The sequence below is a fragment of the Rattus norvegicus genome, chromosome 13 (assembly GCF_036323735.1).
Source record: "Rattus norvegicus strain BN/NHsdMcwi chromosome 13, GRCr8, whole genome shotgun sequence".
Taxonomy (NCBI): Eukaryota; Metazoa; Chordata; class Mammalia; order Rodentia; family Muridae; genus Rattus; species Rattus norvegicus.
The window spans coordinates 49786225-49800617 of record NC_086031.1 but is presented as its reverse complement, the minus strand read 5'-3'; the positions used below and the strand labels follow the sequence as shown (position 1 = coordinate 49800617).

The window sequence follows — 14393 nt, the reverse complement described above, 5'->3', positions numbered from 1 at the left end:
GTTTTACCACCACCCCCCAAGAAGGCCCATACATAACCGAGATTAATATTGAAATAACCTGAGGCAACTCAGACACCACCCGTGGGGACACGTGGGCGAGCGCAGCAGCAGCCTGCTGCTTCCCACTTGGGAGCCCCCTCCTGACTGAACATGTAAGGTCAGGTACCGGGATGGAGACTTTTCTCTTCCTTGAAAGGTCAGAAATGGCACTGTTCAGAGAAGGCTAGGGTGCTGCCCGGCACACAGGATGGGAAGTCAGACCCTGGCCTGATTGCCTCGCAGATCCACCTGCCCCTGCCTCCTGAGTGGGAATGCTGGAATTAAAGACAGGAGCCACCATGCCAGGCTGGGGGGCTATTTTTGTACTCTACAAAGGGAACGAAGGAAGGGAAGGGGGTGTGATCAAAGGTGACACTGAACAGGGGGTAGGGTCAGCGAGAGCTTTGGAAAGCTGAACTGTGGGCCCCGACGTGATTAGCATTAACAAACTCCTCTCTGCCTGTTGTGAGAGGGCCTGGGATTCCAGAGCCAGGGATTCAGGGCAAGGGACAAGGATTCCACCGGTCTTAGGGAGAAAGTTGGCCAGAGATGGACAGAGGGTTTCTTGACATTTTGACCTGATGATGCTCCGTTTGGGGAGCTGCCGACATATTGTCAAGCCATTGGCTGCACCCAACGCCCATTTGAACTGAAGGTCTTAAAAAGAGCTGTCCGGTAGATTATGGGATGTTGGTGTGGGAGCTCAGGAGAGGACTTGGCACTGTGTACCCGTTAGCCCAAGGACAGGGGTTGAGTAGGAAAGAGGAAGGAGGGTGTTTTCAACAACGTGAAGCTGGCTATATATATATATATATATATATATATATATATATATATATATATATATATATATATATCCGTGCCTTCCCAAACACGGAAAACAAATCTCGCCCCAGATTCACCTCAACACTTTGCTGGGCCCACACGTGCTCAATGGCAGTTTGGAGGATTACACTAATTCGGGAAGAAGCTCCATCCCCATTGAAGCTGACATTGGGAGTCTGGATCATGGGAAAACTGATATTCAGGGGGTTCTAGGCATCCAGGACCCCTGGTCTCTGGTATCAGGGATAAAAACATAAACATTGGGGTATGGTGCCCCCACACTTCTCAGAGCCGCAGGTGGCCTGCGAAGGGTACGGCTGTCAACCGTGATGGTGTTCTTGTTCTCCAGCAATTGTTTCCTGAATAGAAAATGGCATGGGCATGAACATCAGAGGAGGGGCCCACAGATATCTGAAGAAGCACTGCTAGGATGCAGAAGCCTGGGAGGGAATGAAGAAAGGCTGGCACCCTCACCCTTTCTTCATTTCTTGGCAGTGAAAATGGAAACTCTGTGGATTTTGAGTCAGTGTTGAGAGAGAAAAAGCAAAGCCCATGTGTTTGTATAAAGCATGGAGGAAGGTGGGAGCCTCAGCATACATTAAGGAATTCATAAACATGCACAAATAAATGTACACAGAGAGTCGGGGAATTATACAGCAGCCCCCTTATCCTCACGGGATCTAAGACTTCTAGGGAATGCCTGAAATCACAGATAATACCAGCCCTACATGTGATGTTTTCCCTATACATGCTTAAGATAAAACTTAATTTAAACATGGACAACGAACCAGTAGCTTAGAATTAAGGGCTGACAGTGGCACTCAATGATAACATGTATGTTTAGCACTTAGAAATCTCTGGATTCAGTCACTTACATAGAAAACAAACAAACAAAGTCTCATGAAATAGAGCAATCGAGGGAGGTCTGTGCCTATGATCCCTGGATTAGAAGACTGGAGCAGAAGGGTTGCCAAGGACTAGAGGCCAGCCTAAGCTATGTAGTAAGCTCCAAGCCAGCCCAAAATACAGGGGGAAGGGGGCTTGAGACATAAGTAACACAATGTGATACAATTGCCAGCTACAGGACATTTGTACTTTGGGGCCATTGAGAAAATAGGGATGACTTAAAGACAAGAAGTGTGATACCACACAGCCCATCTGGGGACAGAGATGGCCAAGTGGTTAGCAGACAGAAGCTACACCATGTGGATACACAGGACAAGAGATGATTCAGGTCCTGGGTAGGATGGCACGAAAGTTCATTACATTACCCAGAATAGCATGCGCTTTTAAATGGAGGAATTTCTTGTTCCTGGGATTTTTTTTTCCCACTTAGTATCTTTGGGGCAGAGTTGACCACAGAAAACTGAGACTGCGGAAAGCCAAATCTTGGAGAAGGGAGACTCTCATAAACACACTGTTGAAGACCATGTGTATTCACCTCTATGGAGACGGATGCAGTATGTTGGGGGGTGGGGAAGGGCTTCAAAGCATTTCACACTGTCCTAGTTCTGAAAATGAATGGCCGGGAGCTGAGGCTGTAGTTCAGCGACTGAGAACTTGCATGAATACCCAAGGGTTTAAGCCACAGCACCAAAAAGATATAAACTCTCCATACATGGGTGCTTACTTTATAATTCCTTATTTACACATATGTTTAAATGTGGTGATCACACTTCCTTCAAGGAAAGTCCACCAAGGCAGAGCCTTGTGACTGGGAAGCTCCTGACCAAGGGGAGGGGATTTCTGCCATTTCCCAGACAAATGTAAGCCAGAGGTCACCCCTCTTCTTCCCTCCCTTGAGGTTCTGAGGCACCCAAACAACAGACAGGCAAGTTCTGGAATCCCCCAAAACACAAGACTCATAGGGCATCTCTTCCAGGGAGGCTAGAATGGAAATTTGGGGGATCCCCAATCTCAACCAGCTGACATTTCAGTTCTGGCCCCATTTTCTATCTCCACTGAACAACTGCTGGCCTTTGGCATTGTTTGAGAAAAAGAAAATGAGGAGGAGGAAGAGGAAGAGGAAGAGGAGGGTGTGAGGAGGGGGGAAGGAGGAGGGGAGAGGAAGAGGAGGAGGAGGAGGGGGAGGAGGAGGAGGGGGAGGAGGAGGAGGAGGAGCAGGGGGAGGAGAAGGAGGAAGCAATAATGCCCACATCCTAAGGACCCCAGACCAGTGGTCCCCTGACTTTTCATTTTTATAACTAGCAATATTTCTTAAATATTCTTAAACTCTGAATATTGAAGTGATGTTACCACTGTCTTAATCTGTGATGCAAGAACGTTGGAAGCCAGAGTGGTGCCTGCCTACGACAGCACCAGCTCAAGCTGTAGGGAGACCTTGGAAGGCCTGAAAAGACCTTGGAAGGCCTTGGTGGTGGCAGCGCACTCACGTCTTTAATCCCAGCGCTCAGGAGGCAAAGGCATGTGGCTCTCCGTTGAGTTCAAGGCCAGCCTGGTCTATTGAGTGAGTTCCAGGACAGCCAGGAATACATAGTAAGACCATGTCTCGGGGGGAAAAGACTTTAGAAAACAATTCCCACAAAAGGCTAATTTCATACTGAAATAACAACTTGGAAGCATGCAAGCTGCAGGATGAAAGACAGCCCTTTCCCCTCTTCTCTTTTAGCTATGGGATCTCTAAATATCTGTGGCATTGGCTCTTCAGCAGAGAACAACCGAGGGGCTAGGGTCACAAACAGCCATTTGGGAAGATGCCCTTTGGAAACATTGGCACCAAGCCACACAGTGTGGATATCCCACTGACCATGTTCCCCATGGTGTGCCATATAACCCTGCTTATCCTTTCTCTAAGCAACCATGGCGTTCACACATTTTCCCCTCTGGGCCTCCAAGTTGAAACACCTACCTGCCTGTCACCCAGGGGAGGCATACCTTCCCTGAACCCAAAGCAAAGGGCAAGACTCTCCCAACCTGGACTGGCCCCACCAGTGAAGGAGGCTAGCACTGGAGTAAGATGGGGTCCTGAGGTAGGCAAACTTCTCAGAGCCCCAGCCTTGCAATGCCCTCCTTCATTCAGTGTTCCAAGTAGACTAGAGTCAGGGGACCTATGTCCTAGCCCCTTGTGACCCTGAATAAACCACTCTCTTTCTGAATGCTTCCAAACACTGACTGCAGCACTCTGTGCCAATACTGTATGCCAGAGGGACGCTGAAGTTCATCCTCTTCTGCCTTGGTCTCGGGGGCTGGGGCACAAGCCACTTGGACATATACCCTGGGAGTGAGGAACCCCCTGCCTCTCCCTGCAGTCTAGGCCCCATGGGCAGGCAAACATTTTGAGGAAAGAGAACCCTGAGGGGGGTCAAGAGAGGAAGTTGCCATCTGTGCTGGTCCCAGAGACCTGTCCCAGACTTCAGCGGCTTGGTCACCCACCTGGAACAAAACTGCCCCCATGGCTGCCCAGCCTAGAGCCCTGTGGGGGGGTGTGACTCACTTTGCGGGGGGCCATTGTGGCTAATGTTTAACTTGGCCCCTCCTTCAGAATGACACTTTAGCCCCGAAAGCTCTCGAACACAAGTTTGCCCTGACTGTTCCAGTCACTGAGATTCAGACACAACACTGGGCTTGGGGCCTTAGGGCCAGTGGGGACAGGGTACCTCACCAAAGATGGGGAAGACACCAGCTGGCCTCCTGAGAACTCTAAAACAGGCAGGGTGGTAGCAAGTGGCATCCTGCCCTGGTTGTTCCTAACCAGGAGGGAGGAACATCCTGCCATCACCAGCTGCACAGAGACATGCCCGCACAGCTGTTTTGGGTTTGTTCACAGCAGACATTTCCCCAAGAAGTCCTGGGCCTCCACTCTCAGCTAGAGCGGACAACTGAGGAATAATACTTCCCTTTGCCCCTCACACAATGGCTTCCCCTTTGGTGGGGATATGCGGACTCCCTGGTGCACAGGCAGGACTCTAGTGGGGTCCTTCTTGATCAGTAGTTAGTTGGGCTCTGTTGAAGCAAGACTGTTTCTAGAAAAAAGTATCCCGTACAGTAGATGGAAGTGATGTCCCCTGTGGACCTCTCAGTTGTCAATCTCAGGCCCTTAGAGTGCCCCAAACTCCCCAGGGCTCCGTCCCTAGAGGTATACCTCCAAGCTTTTCTGAGGACGTGTGACAAATTCTGATAAGGCATTTGGCATGTGCATTTGTCATTGTTGTCACTGTGGAGAGTGAATGGGAGTCTGGGCGCTGACAGACTTCCTCGGCTAAGGTCTGCCTCCCTCCTTGCTCTGTGACTATGGAAGTCTTTAGAATTTCCTGCCTCCATACTTCCCTGTAGCAAGGGGATGGTGACACTGCTGTCTCACGGGGCAGATGTGAAGGTTAAATGACCGAAGAATCTAAAGCAGTGCCAGGTACATGGTCACATGCTATGTGTGGGAGCTGCCAATCAAAGGGAGGCCCCAAGGCTCACTCCTGTTTTATAGCTAGATCCAAGCCATGTGGACTGTGGACCTCCATGCAGAATCAGGACTTTATAGATTCGCTTTCCACCCCAGGCCCAGCCCTGGGCTACAAAGAGCTCTTCCCAGAGTCCTCCCCATGCTGAAGCCCACCTTCTCCTTGCCATGCAAGGGCTCAGTCTTCCCCAGATGAGTGTGGGTATCTGTCTGAGCCCTAGTCCATCCTCAAGGAGATGGCTCAGGGCACCAAAGCAGAAGAATGGGGCTGGTGACCTTCTGGAGTCCTCTGCACAGGTCCTCTGCCCTCTCCCAGAGAGCCATAGGCTTGGGTGTGCTGAGTGCCCCACCCCCACCTCCCAGCAGCCCTCTGTATCCCATGTTTGCTTTGAGTCAGGATTGGGGCTGGTCTCCTACCTCTTTAAGGGTAGGGTGGAGACCCCAGTCCCTAGGTTAACAGTCTACTGGCAGTCTGAGATTTGCCTCAGGAACTTAAGGCCTGGTTCTATCAAAGGGCTAGGAAGAGACAAAACACGGAGGCATGCTTTGGAGCCAAGCCAGCCGGGAGGAAGGAGCCCGTGAGGCAGGGAAGGGTGGGTTTCTAGGCTGCCCAGGCACGAAACCTCACCCTATGCTCTGTGGCATGAACCAGCCCTGTCAGGTTCCCTAGCTCTTTCTCTCTCTCTCTCTCTCTCTCTCTCTCTCTCTCTCTCTCTCTCTCTCTCTCTGTGTGTGTGTGTGTGTGTGTGTGTGTGTGTGTGTGTGTGTGTGTGTACACGCACGCACGTGTGTCTGGGTGTAGCTATAACTGCAGGCACACACGGTGCACGGTAGGCAAGCTCTTTGCTCATCCCTGTCTACTGATGAGCTTGTAGCAAAAACCCTGTGCTAGGCGCCGCCTTTCCTAATGCACCTCAAGCTGCTTGTCCCCACTGCCACAGGCAGGCTGAGCGTGCCTGTCTCAGGCTGTACCAATGCTGCACTTTGCCCCAGCCTGGCATTCGTGACAGACAATAAGCGGAGATCAGAGGGTAGAGAGGGGTAATTCCAGGGGCAGGTGAGTGAGTCTGCTGGGATTAGTCCTGGGGGCCAGTCACTGCCCTGGTGTCTTAGCTCTGGAACTGTCATTGGCACCACCCTAAAAAGTCAAGTTTCACTCTGGCCCTGAATTTTGCTCTCTGTTCCTTTGGGGGGTGGAGGTGCAACTTGAGGACACAGGACTGCCCCCATCCCATCTCCTGGCTTAAACCCCTGTTGGGTTTTGGGCCGGAACATTAGTGAAGTAGAAAAAGGGATTGACCCAAAGGTCAGACCACTAGGTGAACTAGACACCTGGCAGAATGTTTGACTTTGACAGGAGTGTGAAGGGAGACTGGGGTCCCTGACACACTATTGCCCTTTGGGAAAAGGCAGAAGGTCTATGCAGAGGCCTCAGGAAATGCTCCTCCTTCCGCCTCTGAAGAGAGGAAGTAATTCAGAAGTGCAAGACTTAGAACCCTAGCAGCCATGGTGCCAGAGATGAAGGTGGACGCCCCCTGGTGGCCGGATGTGGAACTGCAGTATGCCCCTCCTGAGACTGGAGTGTAAAGACTCTCAGGCCCTGGGCCCTGCAGACCAGATGAGAGCCGGTGAGCACCTTGACCTCTTGGCCCACAACAGTTAGGTACATGCGAAGGCACCAGATGGTCCATGTTTGTGGAGGTTAGGGAGATCAGGTGGGATATGACACTTAATGGGTCGCCTCTCTGACAGCTGGAGTCTTAGGGTAGGACTCAGCGGTCCTCTGAGATCCAGGCTTTGGATGATGAGAGTGTGTGATATCGTTGTGACTTGGAAGGAAGACTTGTTTGGGGCACATTAGTAAGCAGCCGCCAAACCCTTAAATTTCTATTCTGAGCTTGAACTCCTCTGGCTGGAGGCCAGAGTCCCCAAATCACTTTCCACAGACTCCTCATACCCTGGATTTTTTTAATGGAGAACTTGGGAACACTGCAGATAGCAACAGAAGTGGAGGGAAGCAATATGGGGCTGCTGCGAAGGCATTCTCTCTGCCTCCCTCCTCAGCCTAGGGCCCCTTGGGGTGTCTGGATAACCCCAGCATGCCCGGTGGGTACTGTAAGCCCACACTGCCGGAATGAGGTCTCAGGCACCAGCGTCTCTCTTCCCCTCTGTGTGCACTCATCCTGGCTTCAAAGGTGGGCATAGTAGAGCTGGAGGGAGGAAGGGCTCCAGGCATGGGCAGAAGGATAGGTGAGTGGGGCTGGAAGGGGACCAAAGCGTGACCCAGAGTGCCATTCAGCAAGCCGACCTGTCAGGACAAAAGAGGAGACGCTATCAGATAGATCCCAATGATGTGTGCTGTTTAGGTATGGACTGACGCACAGCACACACAATCCCTGTAGTCCCTGGGGCTTCTCCCTTATACCACCCATGGGACTGCTCTGTCCGGAGCCCAAGCTCCCTCCCTCTCTAGCTCCTTCCCTCCAGCCTGTCCTGGCCATCTTCCAGACCAACTCCCTCCCACAGCTGACCTTTGCACCTCAGCCCTTCCCCTTCATATGTGAACCCTCACCTATCACTAGCTGAGATCTGCTCTGTGCTGAAGTTGACTCTGCGCTGCCTGCAGACCTGCCTATTACACCTCCCCTCCTCAGGCCACAGCAGGACTTGTTATGGCCCCATTCTGCTGCTTTGGCAGTTCTTGCAGCTATTTCTCTGGAGGGTGGGAAGGTTGAGCTTCTCTTAGCTGCTGTTTCCCTGGGAGCAGTGACTGGGGAGGCTTCTTTGAGGGTATGGAAGCAAAGGCTGTCACCAAAGTGACAAATGAAAGGTTCTTGGAGCGTTAGAGCTGGAGGGACCTTGGGGATCATCTAACCTTGTATCCTCAGAGTCTTGCCTATCTCAGGCTCTTCTAGGATCCCCTAGCCCCACAGTTTCCAGTTCGGTCTTTGCCATCAAGAACATGTAGATGCTCTCAGATCCAGGACCACCGATCACATACAAGCCCAAGTTTTATTGATGAGGGAACAACAACAGCAAAAAAAGACCTGACACAGGCATGCTGTGCCCAGTGTCTGAAGACACTGCAGTAGGCTTGAACCCAAGAGAGCTGACTCCTAAGAGTTCTGTACGTTGGGTCAGCCTCCCATCCCTTCTCCTGAGTGCCCCAAGATTCTGAGGGGCACCAAGAAGAGCACTCTAAGCACCTCTACTGCGAGGTTGGGGACTTGGCAGCATCGAACATCTTCTTGCGGCCTTCCATGCCAGACATGGCCTCCACGTTCTTCCTCCAGTCTCCCACCTCCACTGGCCGCTCCTGTGGGCAATCCACAAACATGTCAGAGCCTCGCCAGGCTGCAGGGGCAACAAAGGCCCCCCGAGCTCAAGAGAAAGTGGATGGGAGAAAATCTACCTCCTCAGAGAGATAAGAAATCCTGACCAGCATGTGATACAAGATGAGTAGGCCAGACAGGAACACAGAGTGTGTGGATGGGAGGTTCTAGGTAACTGTCATAGGGTCACAAAGCTGGTTCCCAGTATATGACAGACCAACTGCTCCTCCAAGTGCCACAACACCCTCCTGCTCGACATCCTGCAATTCAAGGTCACCTCCTCCAAGAAGCCTTTCCTGATTCATTCAACTCATTTTTGATTTTGTCAGCAAACTGCCTGGCCTGTTTGTCTTCACTAAGCTCCCTGGGCCAGAGAGATAGATTGCTTTCTCACCTCGCTCCTCACAGCCTGTCAGTTCTAGATATGTACTGTGAGGCCAACAAACTTGGAGTAACAAACTTGCTAGGCAAGTAACTGAACTCAGTTCTCCAATTTCTGTGTACTCATGTTCATGTAACCGCAATGAGAAGCTGAAAAGACCAGGCAATGGTCGCATCTTAACTGATATGGGGAGCAAGTGTCTATTTTAATTTCCAGTCGGCCTTTCTCGTGTCCCATTGTCCCCTTAGACTGGAAGCACTGGCCTCCTTGCGGGTTCTAGAATATTCTGATTCACACCCTGACTAGAGCACCTCAGACTGCAGATGCAACCTGAGAAGTCGCAGGCAAAGTCCAGTAGGTGGGTCGGAGGAGAGCGGTCCTCACCTTTTCTGTGTCTTCTTTCTTCACAGACTTGAGGTTGGCCCGCAGATCCATGGACACCTTGTGTTTGGAACCCAGTAGGGCTCGGAGCATGGCGTCGGCTGAGACACGGACCCGGCGCAGGGGTGGACGCTTGAACTTCCCACGGAGGTCCAGCACCTTCAGCTTCAGGTCCTTGATCTGTAGGAGCGAAGGAGCCAGGCTCTGTGGCAGGAATGCTAGACCTAGAGCTCTCTTACTGTGGATCTACCTACTAGGCTTCCAGCTAGAACCATCCTACAAGTCCTGCGGGCTCCAGGCCAGACCGTCTGAGGTCCTCAGAATCTCCTATCCTTTTCCAAGTAATCAGCACACACGCTAAATGAACTTTACAGACTAAGCACACTAGTTAACCTCATCCCCTCCCCATCCCAACCCTCGAATGAGTGAAAGACCAATAGACCTTTATTCCCATTTGGAAGCCTTGTGTGGAATGTGAACTGCTTTCTCTGGTCCTCCATCCTTGCTCTTGCTACTCAGCCCTCCCCAGGGGGCCTGCACAGCAGCTGAGCCTTGATTGACACAGCAGGTAGAGAAGCCCTAAATCCCACACCCCGATAATCCCAGGGTGCGGTCTACACTGGAGCTCGATGGCATCACACAACATCCTGGCAAGCAGGGTAGGGAAGTGCCCTCTCACCTTGGGCCAATGCTCAGAGGCAGCTCATGGCTGGTCCTAATGCTCACACACCCCATGATGAAGGGCCGGGTCCCGGAGTGGGAACCAGAGCACAGCATTCATACTAGGACCCCCACTTTGTGACCGAAGCCAAGCAAGTTCTAGGCCTTTGTGAGCCTCGATGTCCTCATTTGTCAGGGTCAGGTAATAGCCCCCATGTCCCCCACAGGCAAGTAGGGAGGATCAAAGGACTCAACACACTTGAAAGCCCTTCACAAACGTAAGATGTCATTAACAGACATCTGATTACTTGTGTGGGTGAGGGAAGCCGGCAGCTTCTGAAGCATTCACGTGGCTGGTGGGGAGGAAGTCTGTTCTTTTCACGTGTTGCTATCCTTCCTGCCCATCTCCAGGCCTATGGCATTAGGGTGGAAAACTAAACTTTCATGCTGAGAGACTGCCTGCCTGCGAGGCCCCCTAGAAACAGGCGGGCCATACCAATGCCCACCGCAGCCAGCCCAGGCTGCCTCATCCGCACCCTCTCCAGGGCCTACCTCTCTCGTGTTGTGGAGGCATTTGGCTTCGATATCATAGCGCTCCTCATCCACCACCTCCACCTTGGCATGGAGCTCTCGGCATAAGTCCTGAGGAGGAGATCGAAGGCATGAGAGTGGAGAAGAGAGGAGGGCCGCCAGTTCCAGCCTCCCTTTTCTGTCTGCACACTGAGCACGCTTAGCCCTATGGTCCATCGCTTTGCCTGCTCTGTAATCCCAACGGGAGCAGCCTCCACATCGGGCTCAAAGTTGTCACCATCAAGGCAACAACTCAAGGCTTTGCTTTTCTCTTTCTAGCTTTTTGTAAACGCTAACGGTGTTCTTTTAGGTAGTGTCATTGGGTAGCCCAGGCTGGCCTGAAAGCCTTGTCACTGAGAGCGCCTAGGCACAAACTCATACCTAATCTTTACATATATGAACTCATAGGCACGGGATATACAAGACCCACACTGATTCAAGCCAGATTCTTCCCAGTGCAGAGAAGGGGAAGCGGACACAAAGGCCCACCCCTAACCAAGAGCTCTCTGCAATTGGTACCTGCTGGGAAAGAGGAAAGCCTTTTCTCCAATGGGGTGTCCCTGGCTTTATTGAGTTCCATGCCCAGGAGTAGTCAGCCAACACAGAACGAACTCCATGTCTCCATGTCTCCTCTGTTTTGTTTGTTTGTTTTTCATGTTTGTTTTTTATTTTTGTCATATTGTTCTCCCTCCACCCCACCCACCTCTCTCTCCCCAGGGTCCCACTATGTAGCTCTGCCCTGGCTCACTCTGTAGACCAGGCTGGTCTCAAACTCACAGAGATCCGCCTGCCTCTGCCTCCCAGCGTGCTGGGATTAACGGTGTGCACCACCGCACCCAACCTGGTCTTCTTGCTTCTGTTTTAATTTTCATGTTTTTGGTTTTTTATTGTTTTTCTCATTTGTTTGTTTGTGTGGGGGTTTTTTTTGTTTTTGTTTGTTTGTTTGTTTTTAAAGAGAGAAAGAGCACAAAGTTAGGTGGGCAGAGAGTTGAGAAGAATCTGTGAAGAGTTGGAGGAGGAACCGTATGATCAAAGCATATTGTATAAAAATGTTTGAATTAAAAAGTGTTTTTAATTCACATCCCTCCAGCCTCTCCTCCTGAGTAGTGGGATTACAAGCACATGTCTCAGTGTCAAGCTCACGGTTATTTTCTAAAACAAACAACAACAACAAAAAAAAAGTTTTCTTATTAAAAAAGCAATAAAAGTTAATGGTGGAAATTTTGAAAACTCTATATTAAACAGAAATAATAAAATTAGAGTAGCTACTGCCATGGGAGACACATGGACATATTTTCATCTGGTCTTTTCTCTGCAGTCACTGTCATTAAAGCAACTAATAGCAAAAGACTTGGGACTGGAGAGATAGCTCGGCGGTTGAGGGTACTGGCTACGCTTCCAAAGGACAAGGGTTCAAATCCTAACAACCACATAGCAGTTCACAACTGTCTGTAACTCCAGGATCTGACACCTTCACACAGATACGCGTGCAGGCAAAACACCAATGCACATAAAGTGGAAATAAATAAATTATCTTTAAAAATTACAAAAAGAGGGGTTGGGGATTTAGCTCAGTGGTAGAGCGCTTGCCTAGGAAGCGCAAGGCCCTGGGTTCGGTCCCCAGCTCCGAAAAAAGAACCCAAAAAAAAAAAAAATTATAAAAAGAAAAAGGAGACGCATCCTGGAGGGGTACACATCTTTGATGGGATGGGCCGTCTGAAATCCTGCCCATCTGCCAAGCCATACCATGCCATTGTACCAACGGATGGAAAGCCAGCCCGTTTCTAGCCAGCCTAGTCCATCCTCTCCTCTGGAACTCCCCTCTCAAGTCTGTAAAATGGAGTATCCTGCCATCACTTCAAAAGCAGTTGTGAGACTGGTGTGGGCGCGCCTTGTAAGTTACAGAGCTGTGTTGTTGGTTCAAGATCTACAGAGAGTCCCTTACATGAAGCACTGAGCCCAGCCCAACCTGCCAGACTTACCTGAAGGGCGCTGAGGGAAAGACCGCGGGTCTGCAGCGTAGGGATGCGCTCCGAGAGGTAACGCACCTTCTCAGCCTCTCGCTCCTCGTGCTCCTGCTCCCAGCACTCCTTGGCCTTGGCTAGCATCAGGCTCTGAAAAGGACCAAGCCGTTGAGCCAGGGTTGGTTCCTCATGTTCTATACCCATCTCAGAGTGAGGGGAAAGAGGCTTTAGACTAGGCCGGATCTGAGGCCATCGCTCAGTGTGGCAGTAGCTGTCACCAGGTCTTGGGTAAGCCGTGTGGCATTCCTTAGCCCCAGAGCTTGTTTATCCAAACAGTCTCCCTTCTCCCTCCCCTTTGCCCCATAGAGCTCCAGAGAGGGAGCTATACCAAAATGAACCATCTCTCTTCCTCTCCAAAAGTCCTACCCTAGGTTACTTCCGGTTGCCTCTTAGGCACCCAGGAGGGGCAGGACCCAAGCCACTGGTCACCCTTCAGCTTTGACAATGGTCAGAGCATCTTCCTTTACTCTTGGTTTCCCTCCTTGCTGTCCCTGCCCTCTGCATCCCTTAGAGTCTGCATGGCTGCCCCTCCACCTCCCATGGGACTAGGCTCACCTTCAGCATGAGTTTACGGGAGGCAGTGATCTTAGATTTCCTCTGGGGATGAGAAAGAGAGGCCAACAGTAAGGCAGAGGCTACAGAACTGGCTTCTTCATCACTACCCAGAATCCTCTGCTCACTTTAGGGTTCTTTTTTTCTTTTTCTTTTTTTTTTTTTCTTTTTCTTTTTTTCGGAGCTGGGGACCGAACCCAGGGCCAGGTAGGCAAACGCTCTACCACTGAGCTAAATCCCCAACCCTCACTTTAGGGTTCTTAAAGCCCGTCTTTGTGACGGAACCAGTCAAGTTCAGAGAACACTGTAGTCAGCTACTTGACCTAACTGATGCCCCCCCCACCTTCCAGTCCTTACTTCACTGCTGGAAGGATCCCTCGGGAAACTGCAGATGTCCTCCCACAGGTACCTTCTGCATCTGCGGAGGAGCACGCTGACAACTGTGGTTAGTCCACAGCTCCAGCGGGACCAAATGAGGGCACAGATGTGCAGCCTTCGTGAAAAGCCCAAAACAGGCATATGTTTTAGCACCCCGGGTGATAACGCAGCTCTATCTGGGTGTTCCTTCCTGCCAGAGATACATGCTGTATGTGTCCCAGAGAAGGGAAGTGTGTCTGTGTGGACGTCAGAACTACTTTACGAGTTACCTTCATCCACACCAATCTCTAGGATACAAAAACATTGCTGGGGGATATTCCAGCCAAAAGGAGCAGGCAAATTCTTGACGACCAAATAGGTATGTTTTGGTAACTCCTAGTAAGTCTCCTCCAAGGCCAGGCATGGTGGATCATATGTGCAACCTCAGCAGTCCGGAAGCTAAGACAGGAGGCTCACATGTCGAGGGCCATCATGGAAAATCATAGACTATATGGAAGAACCTATCTAAAAAATGTTTCAAAGTCCAGCCTTGTGACAGTGTCCCCCAGCATGGTGAAGGTGACAGAGACACCTTACTGCTGACTTAGGCTTAGGAGGCTTGGAGCCCTTGTGTCTCTCCTGGGTTTCCTCTTTGCTGTCCCATTGAGCAGCCTGGCTATCTCAGGTGTTATCTGCCCTGGGAGAGCACAGCTAGGGTCTGCTCCTCAGTATGTCAGGCAGACATGACAGGGCTCTGTGGCAGTGAGGGGAAAGGCAATGAGTGAGCTTTAGCACACAGAGTATGACTCCCGATCTACTCACCGGGGGCTTATCTTTTTATCTTCGAAAGCTTACGC

General features: G+C 51.0%; 1 protein-coding gene across 2 annotated transcripts in view; it reads right to left on the bottom strand.

Annotated features, from left to right (window-relative positions):
* Positions 1 to 7232: 7232 nt before the first annotated feature.
* Positions 7233 to 14393, bottom strand: part of Tnni1 (troponin I1, slow skeletal type) — an 11857-nt gene continuing 4696 nt past the window's right edge. Inside the window, exons 1-7 of one of the 2 annotated variants that reach the window (XM_006249862.5) lie at positions 13537 to 13713; positions 13183 to 13224; positions 12586 to 12717; positions 10586 to 10675; positions 9377 to 9553; positions 8485 to 8594; positions 7233 to 7586 (exon numbers count right to left, since the gene is read on the bottom strand). In XM_006249862.5, coding sequence (XP_006249924.1) covers positions 8487 to 8594; positions 9377 to 9553; positions 10586 to 10675; positions 12586 to 12717; positions 13183 to 13224; positions 13537 to 13698 — 711 coding nt within the window. In that variant the 5' untranslated portion in view covers positions 13699 to 13713 and the 3' untranslated portion in view covers positions 7233 to 7586; positions 8485 to 8486. Of the gene's footprint in view, positions 7587 to 8272; positions 8595 to 9376; positions 9554 to 10585; positions 10676 to 12585; positions 12718 to 13182; positions 13225 to 13536; positions 13714 to 14393 lie in introns of those variants that run through there. The other variant, NM_017184.2, reaches the window with a different exon arrangement.